The 11,801-nt window shown below is 56.0% G+C and overlaps 2 protein-coding genes across 9 annotated transcripts in view; one reads left to right on the top strand and one right to left on the bottom strand.

The window, feature by feature from the left end:
* EXOC3L1 (exocyst complex component 3 like 1) overlaps window positions 1-11,801 on the bottom strand; it is a 35,285-nt gene that overhangs the window by 1,860 nt on the left and 21,624 nt on the right. The window contains exons 1-9 of one of the 8 annotated variants that reach the window (XM_019455613.2): window positions 4,494-4,783; window positions 2,857-2,919; window positions 2,472-2,647; window positions 2,163-2,382; window positions 987-1,599; window positions 791-908; window positions 524-649; window positions 324-424; window positions 6-116 (exon numbers count right to left, since the gene is read on the bottom strand). In XM_019455613.2, coding sequence (XP_019311158.2) covers window positions 6-116; window positions 324-424; window positions 524-649; window positions 791-908; window positions 987-1,599; window positions 2,163-2,382; window positions 2,472-2,647; window positions 2,857-2,919; window positions 4,494-4,539 — 1,574 coding nt within the window. In that variant the 5' untranslated portion in view covers window positions 4,540-4,783. Of the gene's footprint in view, window positions 1-5; window positions 117-323; window positions 425-523; window positions 650-790; window positions 909-986; window positions 1,600-2,162; window positions 2,383-2,471; window positions 2,648-2,856; window positions 3,040-3,211; window positions 4,784-11,801 lie in introns of those variants that run through there. The other 7 variants (XM_019455611.2, XM_053906546.1, XM_053906545.1 and 4 more) reach the window with 7 other exon arrangements.
* Window positions 4,907-11,637, top strand: E2F4 (E2F transcription factor 4). The gene is made up of 10 exons (XM_019455649.2): window positions 4,907-5,041; window positions 5,479-5,588; window positions 5,730-5,891; window positions 6,208-6,251; window positions 6,968-7,029; window positions 7,248-7,545; window positions 8,017-8,217; window positions 10,286-10,333; window positions 10,539-10,583; window positions 10,682-11,637. The coding sequence occupies exons 1-10, from the start codon at window positions 4,907-4,909 to the stop codon at window positions 10,795-10,797; spliced, it is 1,221 nt and encodes a 406-aa protein (XP_019311194.1). The 3' UTR covers window positions 10,798-11,637.

An 11,801-nucleotide genomic window follows, 5' to 3' on the forward strand; every position in this document is an offset into this window, starting at 1 on the left:
AGTACCTGAGTGCTGACTGGCAGTTGAGGGTGGCCAGTAGGTAGGGCACGTAATGAGGAGCCATTGCTTCCCCCCTGATGTGGTCTCGGGAGAATCGGATCAGAGCATCACTAAAGCTGCAAAGGGCAGAGATAGTTCCTGTACCTGTCACTCTGGTGCCCCCACAACCTGAGTCCCTGGTACTCCAGCCCCACCTCCAAGAGACTCAAGACCTTGTTTTGAAGGAGCCCCTTCCCACTGGTGTGCCTTATTCACTCAGAGACCCTTAAGGCAACCCCAGGAGCCGGGCTAGGGGTTGGGAGTGGGTCAACGCCTTGGCAGACCTCCTCAGGAATGTGCCCAGTTCTGACAGCGCCATGCCATGCACCCGCCGCTGGAGTGACTCACTGACCAGGCTGGTCACGCGAATGTTCTCTTCCAGGATCTACAGGAAGAAATGGGTGGCCCTCAGCAGAGTCCTAGTCCTTCTCTCCTCCCCTTTCCCCATGGGGGCTTCCCACCTGCCTGGTCTCTTCCCACCCACCTGGAGCACTATGGCCGGCAAAGGTGAGTGATAGAAGCCAGAGGAGTCTGTGCCAGGTTCCTGCTCTCGGTTCCACTCAGCTACCTCCCCATCCAGTGCCTTCTGAAGCCACTGGGCCACATTAACCTGGGGGAAGGGGCAAAGGGCAGCAGGATACTGCTGTAGCAAGGCACTGCTGCTGCTAGAGACAGGGAGACCTGTAACTCTACAGATACAGGCCCACAGCTGGTGGCAGAGCTTCTCTGTGCCTGGGCCCCAACTACTCACCTGGATTTGGGTCACAAACATTGCCTCCAGCTGTTCAATGTTCTCCGGAGTCAGGAGGGGCTCCAGCTGAGACACATCAGCCTCAGGCCCCAACTCCAGGCTCCCCATCATTTCTGGCCTGGAGGTGGGTAGCCCAGTGTCACTCTGAGCCCCAGCCTCTGATCCACCCACTTCTCATTGCCCCAAGGGTACTGACCCCAGGTACACATGCAGTGTCCAATGCAGTAAGGCGAAGGCGTCAGCAGCTCCTAGCTTAGGCCCTTCCAGCAGTTGCTGCAGGCAGCGACGCAGTCCACTGTGCAGGGTGTGGGCCCAGAGCCGCACCACCTTGTAGTGTGGTGGGCAGCAGGGTGCCACTAGTGCTTCAGCTGTGGCCAACTCAGCTGGTAGAGCCACCCGCAGAGCCTCCAGCCACCCTGCCAAGGCCCCTGGCTCAAGCAGCAGAGGTGTCCCAAAGTGGGTCCTCTCCAGGCCCTCCTGCAGTGCCTGCAGACAGCGCCGCCGCCAGTCCCGGGGGGGCAGCTCCAGGGAGGTTGTGTGCCTAGCATCCACCTCTGCCACACGCACAGCAGCCACCAGCAAGGCTGGGTCCTCCCGTGCTAGCTGCCCTGCCACCCCCGCAGCCGCCTCCACAGCCTGGCCCAATGCCTCAGCTAGAGGGCCCAACCCCTCGAAGACTGGCAACTCCAGGCCCCCCAGAGGTGCCCACGTCTCCTCTTGCAGCTGCTCCAGCTCCCGAAGGCACACATATGCCTCCAAGAGCCGCTGGGCACCAATCAGGGTCCGTGTGTGGGCCACTGCAGCTGGCACTAAGAGGGGAGAAGATGAAACAGCCCTGAGTCTCAACCCTCCCACCTGTGCAATGGGTACAACAGTGGATGCTGAAGCCCTAGGGCTGGAATGATGTGTAAAATGTTTGACAACCAGTACAGCAGAGCACTGACCAATCTGAAAGGACCCAGGGAAGGGCCTAGAGGCCTGGTAGGCCAGGTGTAAATCCCTGAGCTGATGAAACAAGAGGAAGCGAGGGATCCTGGAGGCAAGGCAGGGAGGAACTGGGGGGGGGGGGGGGGGGGCATGCTAATGGCTATTTACTCACTCTGTTAGGGAAGTATTTCAAAAAATTAGCAACCAGGGTGGCCAGAGCCACTTGATTGGGTCTCAGTCCTGACTCACACAACCTATGCTTGAGAATCCCAGAATAAGCTAATTTGTATCCTGCTTCATATGCCATTTGAGGCCTGAGTTACTCTCTCGGAGGTCCCTGCTGTGTCCCTCCATGCTATCTCCCACTAGTGCCCCAGCCCCTTGATCAGTGATGGGTGTTTACTGACTGTTAGTGGGCTGAGGCCCAGGGCCCCCACATACTCACCTGCCCGCAGCCGGGGCAGCAGCTGAGACAGGACCTGCAGCTGCTTGTGCTGTGCAACTTGTTCTCGCAGTGGTTTTAGGGTCTCTGTGGCCTCCACCATACCCTGGAGCAACCCATGGGCCTGGTCTAGGGCCTCACGGGTTCCCTGCACAGCCTCAAAAGCCTGGGCCAGCTGCCACACACCAGTCTTCACGCCCTCCAGGTAGGACTGCACCACCGACTGTAGTGGGGAGACAGCTAGTGAGGCCTAGCCAGTCCTGCAGCCCATCCCCAGCTCTCCTACCCCCTGACCGATTGACCAATGCCCACCTTAATGCGTGCTTCCAGGGAACAGGTACGTTGAACTTCACGGCTGCGGTACTGGCCCAGCCTGGCCAGCTGCTCTGGCCGGTAGAAGATGCCCGAGGCCCATTTGAGTGCTGCTCCTCTGGCCAGCTGCTCCGCCCTCTCTTGCTCTGGCCACTCAGGCCCTGGGCAGGAAGACCCTGGGCAGCCTCATCAGCTGGGCAGGGCCTACAGGAAACGGCCCAAACCTGCTCCCCTTCCTACTTCTCAGACTGTCCCCCTAGGGCAGTCTGATCCATTCCTCTTGCTGCCCCATGGAGCTCCAGCCAGACCTGGCAAGGAGGCTCCAACCCCGACATTCCCATCTTTCTTGCCACCGTCCCTCCCTGAGCCCACCCAGGACTCATACCAGGGGGAAGTGAGGGCTGCATTTCATCCTTGGTTGCTGAGTCCATGGCACTCCCTGGAAGCACTGGAGATGAGGTAGGAGTGGGAGCAAGAGTCTGGGTTAGAGCAGGCAGAGTGGATTCTCTGAGCTGCAGCCTTGGTCTAGGCCCCTCTGAGAAGGAGGAAGGAGGTTCTTGCCCAGCCCCTCAGAAAATGGGAGGGAGGTGGGTGTGATGGGGAGGCAGCTGAGAAGCTTTTGCCTGCTCAGTTTCTCAGTTTTGCCCCTGCAGATGCCAAGCAAGGCAGGGAAGGCACAGGCCTCTGCTGGCCCCAGCTCCTGCTCTGAATTGCAGAGGACAGTTTGGTATGGAACTCACCAGGCTTGACCAGGCATCCAGTTCTTTCTCCTTTGAAAATAGTCTTGGCCTTGAAGATGGCCCTCTCCCCAGTCCTCAGAGCAAAGCTAGGTATTCTCTTCACTGTCTCAAGAGGCCTTGGTGGCTCCAGCCCACATCTTGGCACGCAGCAAAATTCCTCTCTCCAAGGAAACCTCTGTCCCACTCTGGGCCCAGGAGCACCCTCCTCCTTCCAAGGCCCCTCCCTCCCCAAGGCCAAATGCCTGAAAGGAAGGAAGCTGAGTCTGGCCCTTTATTCCCAACAGGAAAGAGCATCTGCATTGTGGGATGGTGTAGGGAGGGCTGGGCACCACTTCCTTGGGGGGAGGGGGTGTACTCCCTGTAACCATTGAGTCCTGACCAGCCCAAATAGGACCCCTTAGTGCTCAGGACACAGACGTGAACTAGAGGGCCCCAAACAGGGGTGGAGAGCAGGGTGTGCAAATACGGGTGCAGACAACATCACAGTAGGGAAACTGTGCCAATGGCCCCTCAGAGGAGGGTTGCACCTCTGCAGAGGACTGAGAGGCTACAGGCTATTGTGAGGAAGGTGTATGATGGGTGGTAGTGACAGAGAGGTAGAAGGGCTATGAAACCTATGTTTGTCTTGAGAGTTAAAGGGGGCCATGGAGAGAACCACAGGGTAGTAATAATATAGTGGAAGCTGGTTACCACCCAAATCCACCCTTCAGGACAAAGCCACCTGTTGCCCTAGCTGCCAGGAGTGTAGGTTGCTGAGGTGTCACAGCTGAGTCTCTCTGGTACCCTTGCCTCGACAGAGACCACCTTGGAAGAGCCACCCCAGTCTCAGTGCTCCTAGTCAGATAGTCTGAGGCCTCTATATAACTGCATCACAGTTTAATTCCCCCCTCTGCCCAGTTCTGCATGTCTTACTCTAAGCTTCCCTGTAGGCCTGGCTCAAAGTCAGCTTCCCAAAGATCTTGACTTAAAATAAATGAAAATAGATAATGATGATATCAAGCATAACAAAATGGTGTCGGCCAACACATAATCCTTCCTACCTGCCAGGAGCTGCTCTAAGTGTTTTACATATATGTATGCATAGGTAAGCATGTTTGCATTGGCAGAAAAATGGTTATAATTTCAGGGCCTAGGAGCACTGCAGTGTGGAGACAAGAGAAAGATGAGGCTGGGATCAGGGATGGGGAGTGGGAATGGAGACAAGTGGGCAAGCTACATGTAGTTACTGCTTGCTGTTTGGCAGGAAGTGAGGGACAGGAATAGGGTGAGTAAACCCACATACTTGGGCAGCTTCCAGGAGCAGGTTTGGGGAAACACATTGGGTTCATCAGGCAGCATGGTCTCCTCTCCTGAAATGGGGACAGGGTGGCCACCAGGAAAGTTCCGGTGGCTCTCCATTCTCTACTGCCAGGGCTGCCCACCGACTTTTTCCACCTCCCTCTGCCCCCTGTCCTCTCATCCGGGATCCCGGGGTTGTTTTCGTCCTCTTCGGCGGCTGGATATTTGTTGATAGTCCCCGAAGTTTTGCTGCCGTGTCCACCGAGAGGAATTGCGCCGGATTCCCTGGGAGGGCGCGGAGCGGAAGCGGAAACAGCGACGCTGGCGCCGGCGGCCTGGTGGCCAGGAACGGAAGCGGAAGTGGCGGCGGCGCCGGCCTGGCCTGGCCTGGCTGAAGGGAGGCGGCGGGCGGGCGCGATGGCGGAGGCCGGGCCGCAAGCGCCGCCTCCCCCGGGCACCCCAAGCCGGCACGAGAAAAGCTTGGGACTTCTCACCACCAAGTTCGTGTCGCTTCTCCAGGAGGCCAAGGATGGTGTGCTTGACCTCAAGCTGGTGCGGCCTGGGCTAAGGGGCGACCGGGAGGATAGTGGACCAGGCAGGCCTGGACCGGTAGCGGGAATCCCTGGGACGGCCCAGCTGAGCTCTCAGAGAGCAGGCAGCCATCCGTGCGCTTTCTCACAGGAGGGAGGCTGGGAGCTGTTCCATTCAGTCAGTCGAGGCCATTGGGTGTCAGCTATGTGCCAGGCTCAGGGCTGCAAGTGCTAGTCCTCGTGGCCCTCCTCGGCTGATGGGAGAAGAGCATCAGAACATCAGTTCAGGCTGCACCAGGCCTTTTCCTGCCCCGCGGTCTTGAGCCGGTTTAGTGCCTGGAAAGAGGGTTGGGACTCAGGCCACCCTTTTTTCAGATCCTTTCCAGACCAAGTCTCAAAGTAGCTGGGGATACACCTGAGAGCAGGGATAAGTATCCTTCACTCTTTTCTGTCTGCCAGGCAGCTGACACCCTTGCCGTGCGCCAGAAGCGGCGGATTTACGACATTACTAACGTGCTGGAAGGTATCGGGCTGATCGAGAAAAAATCCAAGAATAGCATCCAGTGGAAGTGAGTGGGGGTATCTGGGAGGGCAGTGGCATCTCCTACCCAGAAGTGTCAGGGGTGTGGGGAGAAGGATGCAGGAGAGAGCATGGGCCATGGGACCCAGAGTTCCTGGTGGCTCCTCTCAGCCCTACTCCCTGGGCTCAGGGGCGTGGGGCCTGGCTGCAATACCCGGGAGATTGCGGACAAGCTGATTGAGCTCAAGGCTGAGATCGAGGAGCTGCAACAGCGGGAGCAAGAATTGGACAAGCACAAAGTGTGGGTGCAGCAGAGCATCCGGAACGTCACAGAGGACGTGCAGAACAGCTGATATCCTCCTGGCGGTCCCTGCTCCCAGGGAGTGGGTGAGGGGCCCTTTAGTCCAGCTGGGTTTGTTCTGTGGTGCCCAAGGCACTATCCACCTCGGGAGGATGATCCTGCAGTTCCTCACCAGGTCCCTGCTTCATCCTCCCTCCTCAAAGCCCCTCCCCAACCAGTCTTGTCCTGTGATCCTTCCCCATGTAGACCCGAGGACTTTCTCTTGAGAGCTTGTATGTCAGATCTCTGCTAAAGAGCTGGGTTTTCTCTGTGGTCTGCCATTTATCACCATAGGCAGGGCATCAGCCGTTCTCCTTAACCCCCACACCTTGGCCTACGTGACTCATGAGGACATCTGCAGATGCTTTGCTGGTGAGCAGAGCCTGGGTAGGGGGAATTGGGGGTGGGGCTGGGCTGAACCACAGCCCTGAGCAGTGGGTTCAGTGCCAAAGGAGAGTTTTGTCTCTTAAGAGGGTTCCTTGGGCCTGCCCAAAGAGGAATCAGGCAGGGTAAGTCCTGGGTTTGAGGGTCACTGGGACCCCATGGAGGCCAACTGTATTGAAAGTGTACATGAATTCTGGGCTGAGTCCCTGGGTCAGTCCCCCTCTCCACTGTTCCCTGGGTTTGTCTTCTCAGGCATGACAGAAACATAAGGGGGAGAGAGAATGGGTATGCTCCTGCATTCTTGTATCCAGGGGACAGTGGTGTTCACTTTCAGCCTGTAGTTAGTTGCATTATGGGTACAGGAACTGTTCCTTCTCCATTTTGCATTCCCCAGACTGATTTGGGGAAGGAACACTGGCCTTGGCCAGAACTTCTAGGGAACAGTCCCATCAATAAGGGAGTGAGATGCCCATGGCCAGCAATCCTTTGATCCACATGTTTGAACCCAGATTTTGTGGTTACTGACCCTTGGGCTCTTGGGAGGAGAAAAGCTTTAGTTCTCTGCCCCAGCCACTGTGGGTGTTGGGTGAAGCCTGCTGTCCCTAAGAGACCATGATTTCCTTTCTTGATCCAAGGGATAGCCACCCCTATTCTCAGATTAGATTGAGCCCACGGACCCTGACCTATTCTCCTTGTCATTCTAGGAGATACTCTACTGGCCATCCGGGCCCCATCGGGCACCAGCCTCGAGGTGCCCATCCCAGAGGTGGGTGCTCAGCCTGGGCAGGCGGGGTTGATTGAGGGTGGGTGCTGGCTGTGGAGCTTGATAAGTGCTGGGTGGGGCAAGTAGGGGGAAGCCTGGGTTTTAGGGTTATCTAGAAGAACGGGCAGCCTAGGGTGGAAGAGGACACTGGCCCTGGCCCAGGGTCAGGCAGGAGCCAAGTGTGCTTCTAATTCTACCTGTCCCCCATCCCCCACCTCCAGGGCCTCAATGGGCAGAAGAAGTACCAGATTCACCTGAAGAGTGTAAGCGGCCCCATTGAGGTGCTGCTGGTGAACAAGGAGGCATGGAGCTCACCGCCTGTGGCAGTGCCTGTGCCGCCACCTGAAGATCTGCTCCAGAGCCCACCTGCGGTCCCTACCCCTCCACCTCTGCCCAAGCCTACCCTGGCCCAGCCCCAGGATACCTCACGCCCAAGCAGTCCCCATGTGACCAGCCCCACCCCTGTTCCTGGCATCATCGAAGCCCAGGGGGTGCCTGGTCCAGCAACTGAGATCACAGGTGAGGTGTAACGGGCAGCTGGTGATGGGATGATTTTGGGGGCCCGAATGGCAACATCTCTGTTGTGAAATGTGTACTCAGAGTTGGAAAAGACTTCGTGGGGGTTGTCCTTTTCCTGGTCTCTAGTTGGCCTCCCTTTGCTATGGTTATGAGTCGTTTTTAATAGGGAAGCTCTGACTGTGAAAGGGTATATCAGTGGTGACAATTTTCCCCTAGATCCGTCTACGTCTCACTTTCCTTGGTCACCTCTCTTAAAGAGTAGTCACAGCAGCCATGTCTTCTGGGAGTCTTCCTCTTGGAGGTCTCAAGCTCCTGTCTCTTTTCGTGGCTCATTTCTAAGTTACCTCTTCAGGAACCTTGACAGTTCCTATCTCTCCTTGGGCTATCATCATCCTGACTGGGTTCTAGCACAAAGCTTCAATGTCTCACTTCCTGCTCCCAAGTGACTGGGTTCTGGGGATCTGATTGCAGTGAGTGGTGGCCCTGGAACCAATAGCAAGGACAGTGGTGAGCTTAGCTCCCTCCCACTGGGCCTGACAGCACTGGACACCCGGCCGCTACAGTCCTCTGCCCTGCTGGACAGTAGCAGCAGCAGCAGCAGCAGCAATAGCAGCTCATCTGGACCCAACCCTTCTACCTCCTTTGAGCCCATCAAGGCAGACCCCACAGGAGGTAAGTGCTTGTCTCCTGAGGAGTAGGGGGAACCCAGCCTCAGCCAGTCCTAGGTCAGAAACAGTACGGGGGCTGGAACCAGCTCATCTGTCTCCTCAGCCAGAGCTGGCCAGCCCAAGGGTCAGCCCTGGCATCAACTCTTGCCTTGACACCAGGGCTCTGCCAGGTTGGGTGAGGAGCCTGGCCTTCAGCTTGGCAATGGTGCCCCTTTGCTCCCCTTCCTGGGTTACATGGAACTCCTGGGTCCCTCTCAAGCCCTGCCTGTCACCCCTTGCACTCAGGTGTCACAAAGGCATTACTGCTGTCCTGGAGAAGGGGCTGTGGTAAGGCCCTCAGTCTCCAAAGGTGGGCAGTGCCTTCCCAGGGGAGGTGATGTCATCTGCCTGGAGTCTTCTCTCCATCTTTTGATGTGAGTGTTTGCTTCCTCCAGGACTTTGTCTTCTTGGCCCACAAACACTGCTAAGTTTCTTCTCGCTAAATGACACTTTATCCTTTGTGTTTCCTCTGTCCCCTTCACTGTCTCCTCTCTGGACTCCTTGAACAAGTGATCTCTATTCCATTCTGTATCTTGGTCCCCTAGTCCCCCTTCAGGTTGCAGCAGTCAAGATCCCTGTATGCCAACCCCACGGTATGCCAGTGCTACTTCTGAGAAATTTCCTAGCCTTGACTACTGGCTCCAGCAGGTTTCTGGGCTAATTTATTCAGGTGCTTCTTTACTCCATGTTGATGCTTTTTACGTCTTTTGGCATTTATGATGCCAATTCTGGCTCTTATCTCTTGCTGGCTTCTGACCTCTCCCTGGCACTCCTATAAACCTTGGTGCTTCCTAGATCTCTGTCCTATTCTACAGCTGTGGAGGGCACCTATTCAGGGTAGATGAGTCCCCAACTTTCAGCTTGCCTAGTTCTTTTGCCTGAACTCCACACCTGTGCCCATGTGCCTTCCTGTGCACATCCAATGGGCATTTCGTTCCTGTGTCCTCAACTGAAACTTGCTTTTGCTTTTTTGCTTTTTCTGTTTGTTTGTTTTTTTAATATTTATTTTTGAGAGACAGAAAGACAGAGCACAAGTGGGGGAGGGGCAGAGAGAGAGGGAGACACAGAATCCAAAGCAGGCTCCAGGCTCCAACCTGTCAGCCCAGAGCCCAATGCGGGGCTCAAACTCACAGACTGCGAGATCACGACCAGAGCCGAAGTCAGACGCTTAACTGACTCAGCCATCCAGGCTCCCCGAAACTTGCTTTTTCTACTTCTGTGTCTACCCTACCGTTGACCCTGGTCCCCCAGGCCTGACACCTGCATGTCACTCCTTTTCTATCTCCTTCTGCTCCCCATCTTGCATTAGCTGAGTTTTGTTCCAGACATCTCCCATCACTGGCTTCTATTTATCCTCAACACTCAGGGTCACTACTGGCTATCTCTATTCTAAACTCTTCAGCATCCTCCTTTTACTGTGACATTTCTGTCTTTACAGAGTACTTCTAATGGCTTCTTAAGCCCTGCTGGATAAAACCAGAATCCCTACACCTAGCATATGAAATCCTCATGAACCAGCCCCAGCACTCCTCTCTGGTGTCATTTTCCTCTGCTTCCCACGTGCATCCTCCCAGTCAGACCTTTGTAGCAGATTTGTCACCCTGTAGCACCAGCCCCCCTATAAGTATCTGCTTCCTGCCCTGCCCAGTGACCTGGTCCCCAGGGTGTGATCTCTGAGCCTGGCATTGAGCAGGTGCTCAGCAAGGGCAGGGGTGAATGGGGCATCTTCCATCAGACAGGGCATACCTGCTGAACCCATAAAGGGAGGAAGTCTGCTGCCATTCTGCAGCAGTTCTGAGTTAGGAGGGCTATACCAGTTACCCACAATGGGCCTTTATTACCCTGAGCCCAGCACTGAGGAATTCACGTCTAGGAGGGCAGACTGACAATGCCAGCTTTGCCTGGGGCAGGGCCTCCATCTCCTCAGTTGTGTGGAGCCCCAAGATGGGTGATAGAAGATCTGAGGATGAAGGTTTTAGGGTGGGACCAGAATGGATCTCTGTGCTCTTGAGCATGGCTTTCTTGTCTTTCAGTTCTGGAACTCCCCAAAGAACTGTCAGAAATCTTCGATCCCACACGAGGTAGGGCTGCATTCTTCCATGGGGTAAAGGGTAGCTCATTCAGTCTTACGGCTGTTTGCTTGCGCTTCTGAGGATCTTTGATTGTGCTCGGTCCCTGGGCAAAGCGTAAAGTTCCTAAGGAATGGCTAGGGGGGTCCCCTTCATGGGCTTTGGTGGGTAGAGAGGCAGGAGCCAGAATGTAACTGAACTCTCCCTTTCTCCCCAGAATGCATGAGCTCAGAGCTGCTGGAGGAGCTGATGTCTTCAGAAGGTGGGTGGCCCAGGAAGGTGGGGAGCGGCGGTTGGCAGGGGGTGGGCAGCTGCTGGGAGGGGCCTTGGCCCAGAGTCTCAGCCTGATGCTCTCTGCAGTGTTTGCCCCTCTCCTCCGCCTTTCTCCACCCCCTGGAGACCACGATTACATCTACAACCTGGACGAGAGTGAAGGTGTCTGTGACCTCTTCGACGTGCCTGTTCTGAATCTCTGACTGACAGAGACATGCTCTGTGTGGCTCGGACACAGACTGTGTGACCTGGGGGCTGCCTGAGGACATCCCCCATTCTACCCCTACACAGCTTGAGAGCCACAGACTCCTGGCTTCCCCAGCTTTCCCTCACTGCAGTTCTGAACACAACTCCCACTCCTGCACGAGCACCTGTACCGTGCTAGGAAAGTAGGGGAAAGGGGCTCAGCCCCCTTCACCGTGGAGCCAACGTTTGCCTCTTCTTTTCTGGGGCTTTCCTCCACTTCATGCCCTCTCAGAGCCCAGGCTCAGCTACCACTCAGTGGCACAGAACCGAAGACCTGCCATCACCCCAATAGGGCAGCTTGTCCAACCCTACTGCCCTGTTCCAGCCAACCCCCACTCCCCCCCACTCTGAGGTGGGGAGCCTAGGGTGGAGCCTGATGCTCTCCAGCACCACCCCAGCCTCCTTCACTTTTCCCCACCCCCTGAACCTGCAGCTCCCCTTGGACCTCTGTGTGTATCCCCCATCTGCCTGGCCCTTAGCCCTGAGAACCTATAGGTAGGGTTGGGGTGGGGGGAGTGCTAACAGGAAAGAACAGAGAGGTCTTTAGCTAGAAATCTGGGCAAGTGAGTCCCTAAGGATTGGTCCAATCTCCTGCTGCCCTGTAGGTCTCCCTCTCCTCTGCCTGCCCCACCCTTGTTTATTCATTTATCCTCATTTAGAGCCATTTCCAGAGATTTAGAAAGATTTGCAGTAACGAATGGATTCCTATATAAAGATTATTTTTATACTTTTTGCAGCAAAAGGAAATTGTAATATTTGTACAGTGTGCGAGTGAATAAAGACCGTGCCTAAGGCTGTATCTGATCTGGTTTTTTCTGGGCCCCTCCCTGGAATTCTGCTGGATAGGTGGTGGGACCGGGTGGGTCACCTTGCCGGAAAGGGAGGTGTGGCTGCTCTGGCAACCCATCCTCCCCGCCCCCACCTGCCGCACCTTGGGGCGGGCCGGGGCCGCCTCTTGGGG

The sequence above is a fragment of the Panthera pardus genome, unplaced genomic scaffold (assembly GCF_024362965.1).
Source record: "Panthera pardus isolate Hobbes unplaced genomic scaffold, ASM2436296v1 HiC_scaffold_19, whole genome shotgun sequence".
NCBI classification, from domain to species: Eukaryota; Metazoa; Chordata; class Mammalia; order Carnivora; family Felidae; genus Panthera; species Panthera pardus.

Excerpts from the sequence above, each read along its gene's own strand:
- E2F4 (XM_019455649.2), top strand. The coding sequence starts at position 4,907 with ATGGCGGAGGCCGGGCCGCAAGCGCCGCCTCCCCCGGGCACCCCAAGC. Across the intron at positions 5,589-5,729 it reads AAGAATAGCATCCAGTGGAA|GGGCGTGGGGCCTGGCTGCA; the intron begins GTGAGTGGGGGT and ends CCCTGGGCTCAG. Across the intron at positions 7,546-8,016 it reads TCCAGCAACTGAGATCACAG|TGAGTGGTGGCCCTGGAACC; the intron begins GTGAGGTGTAAC and ends ATCTGATTGCAG.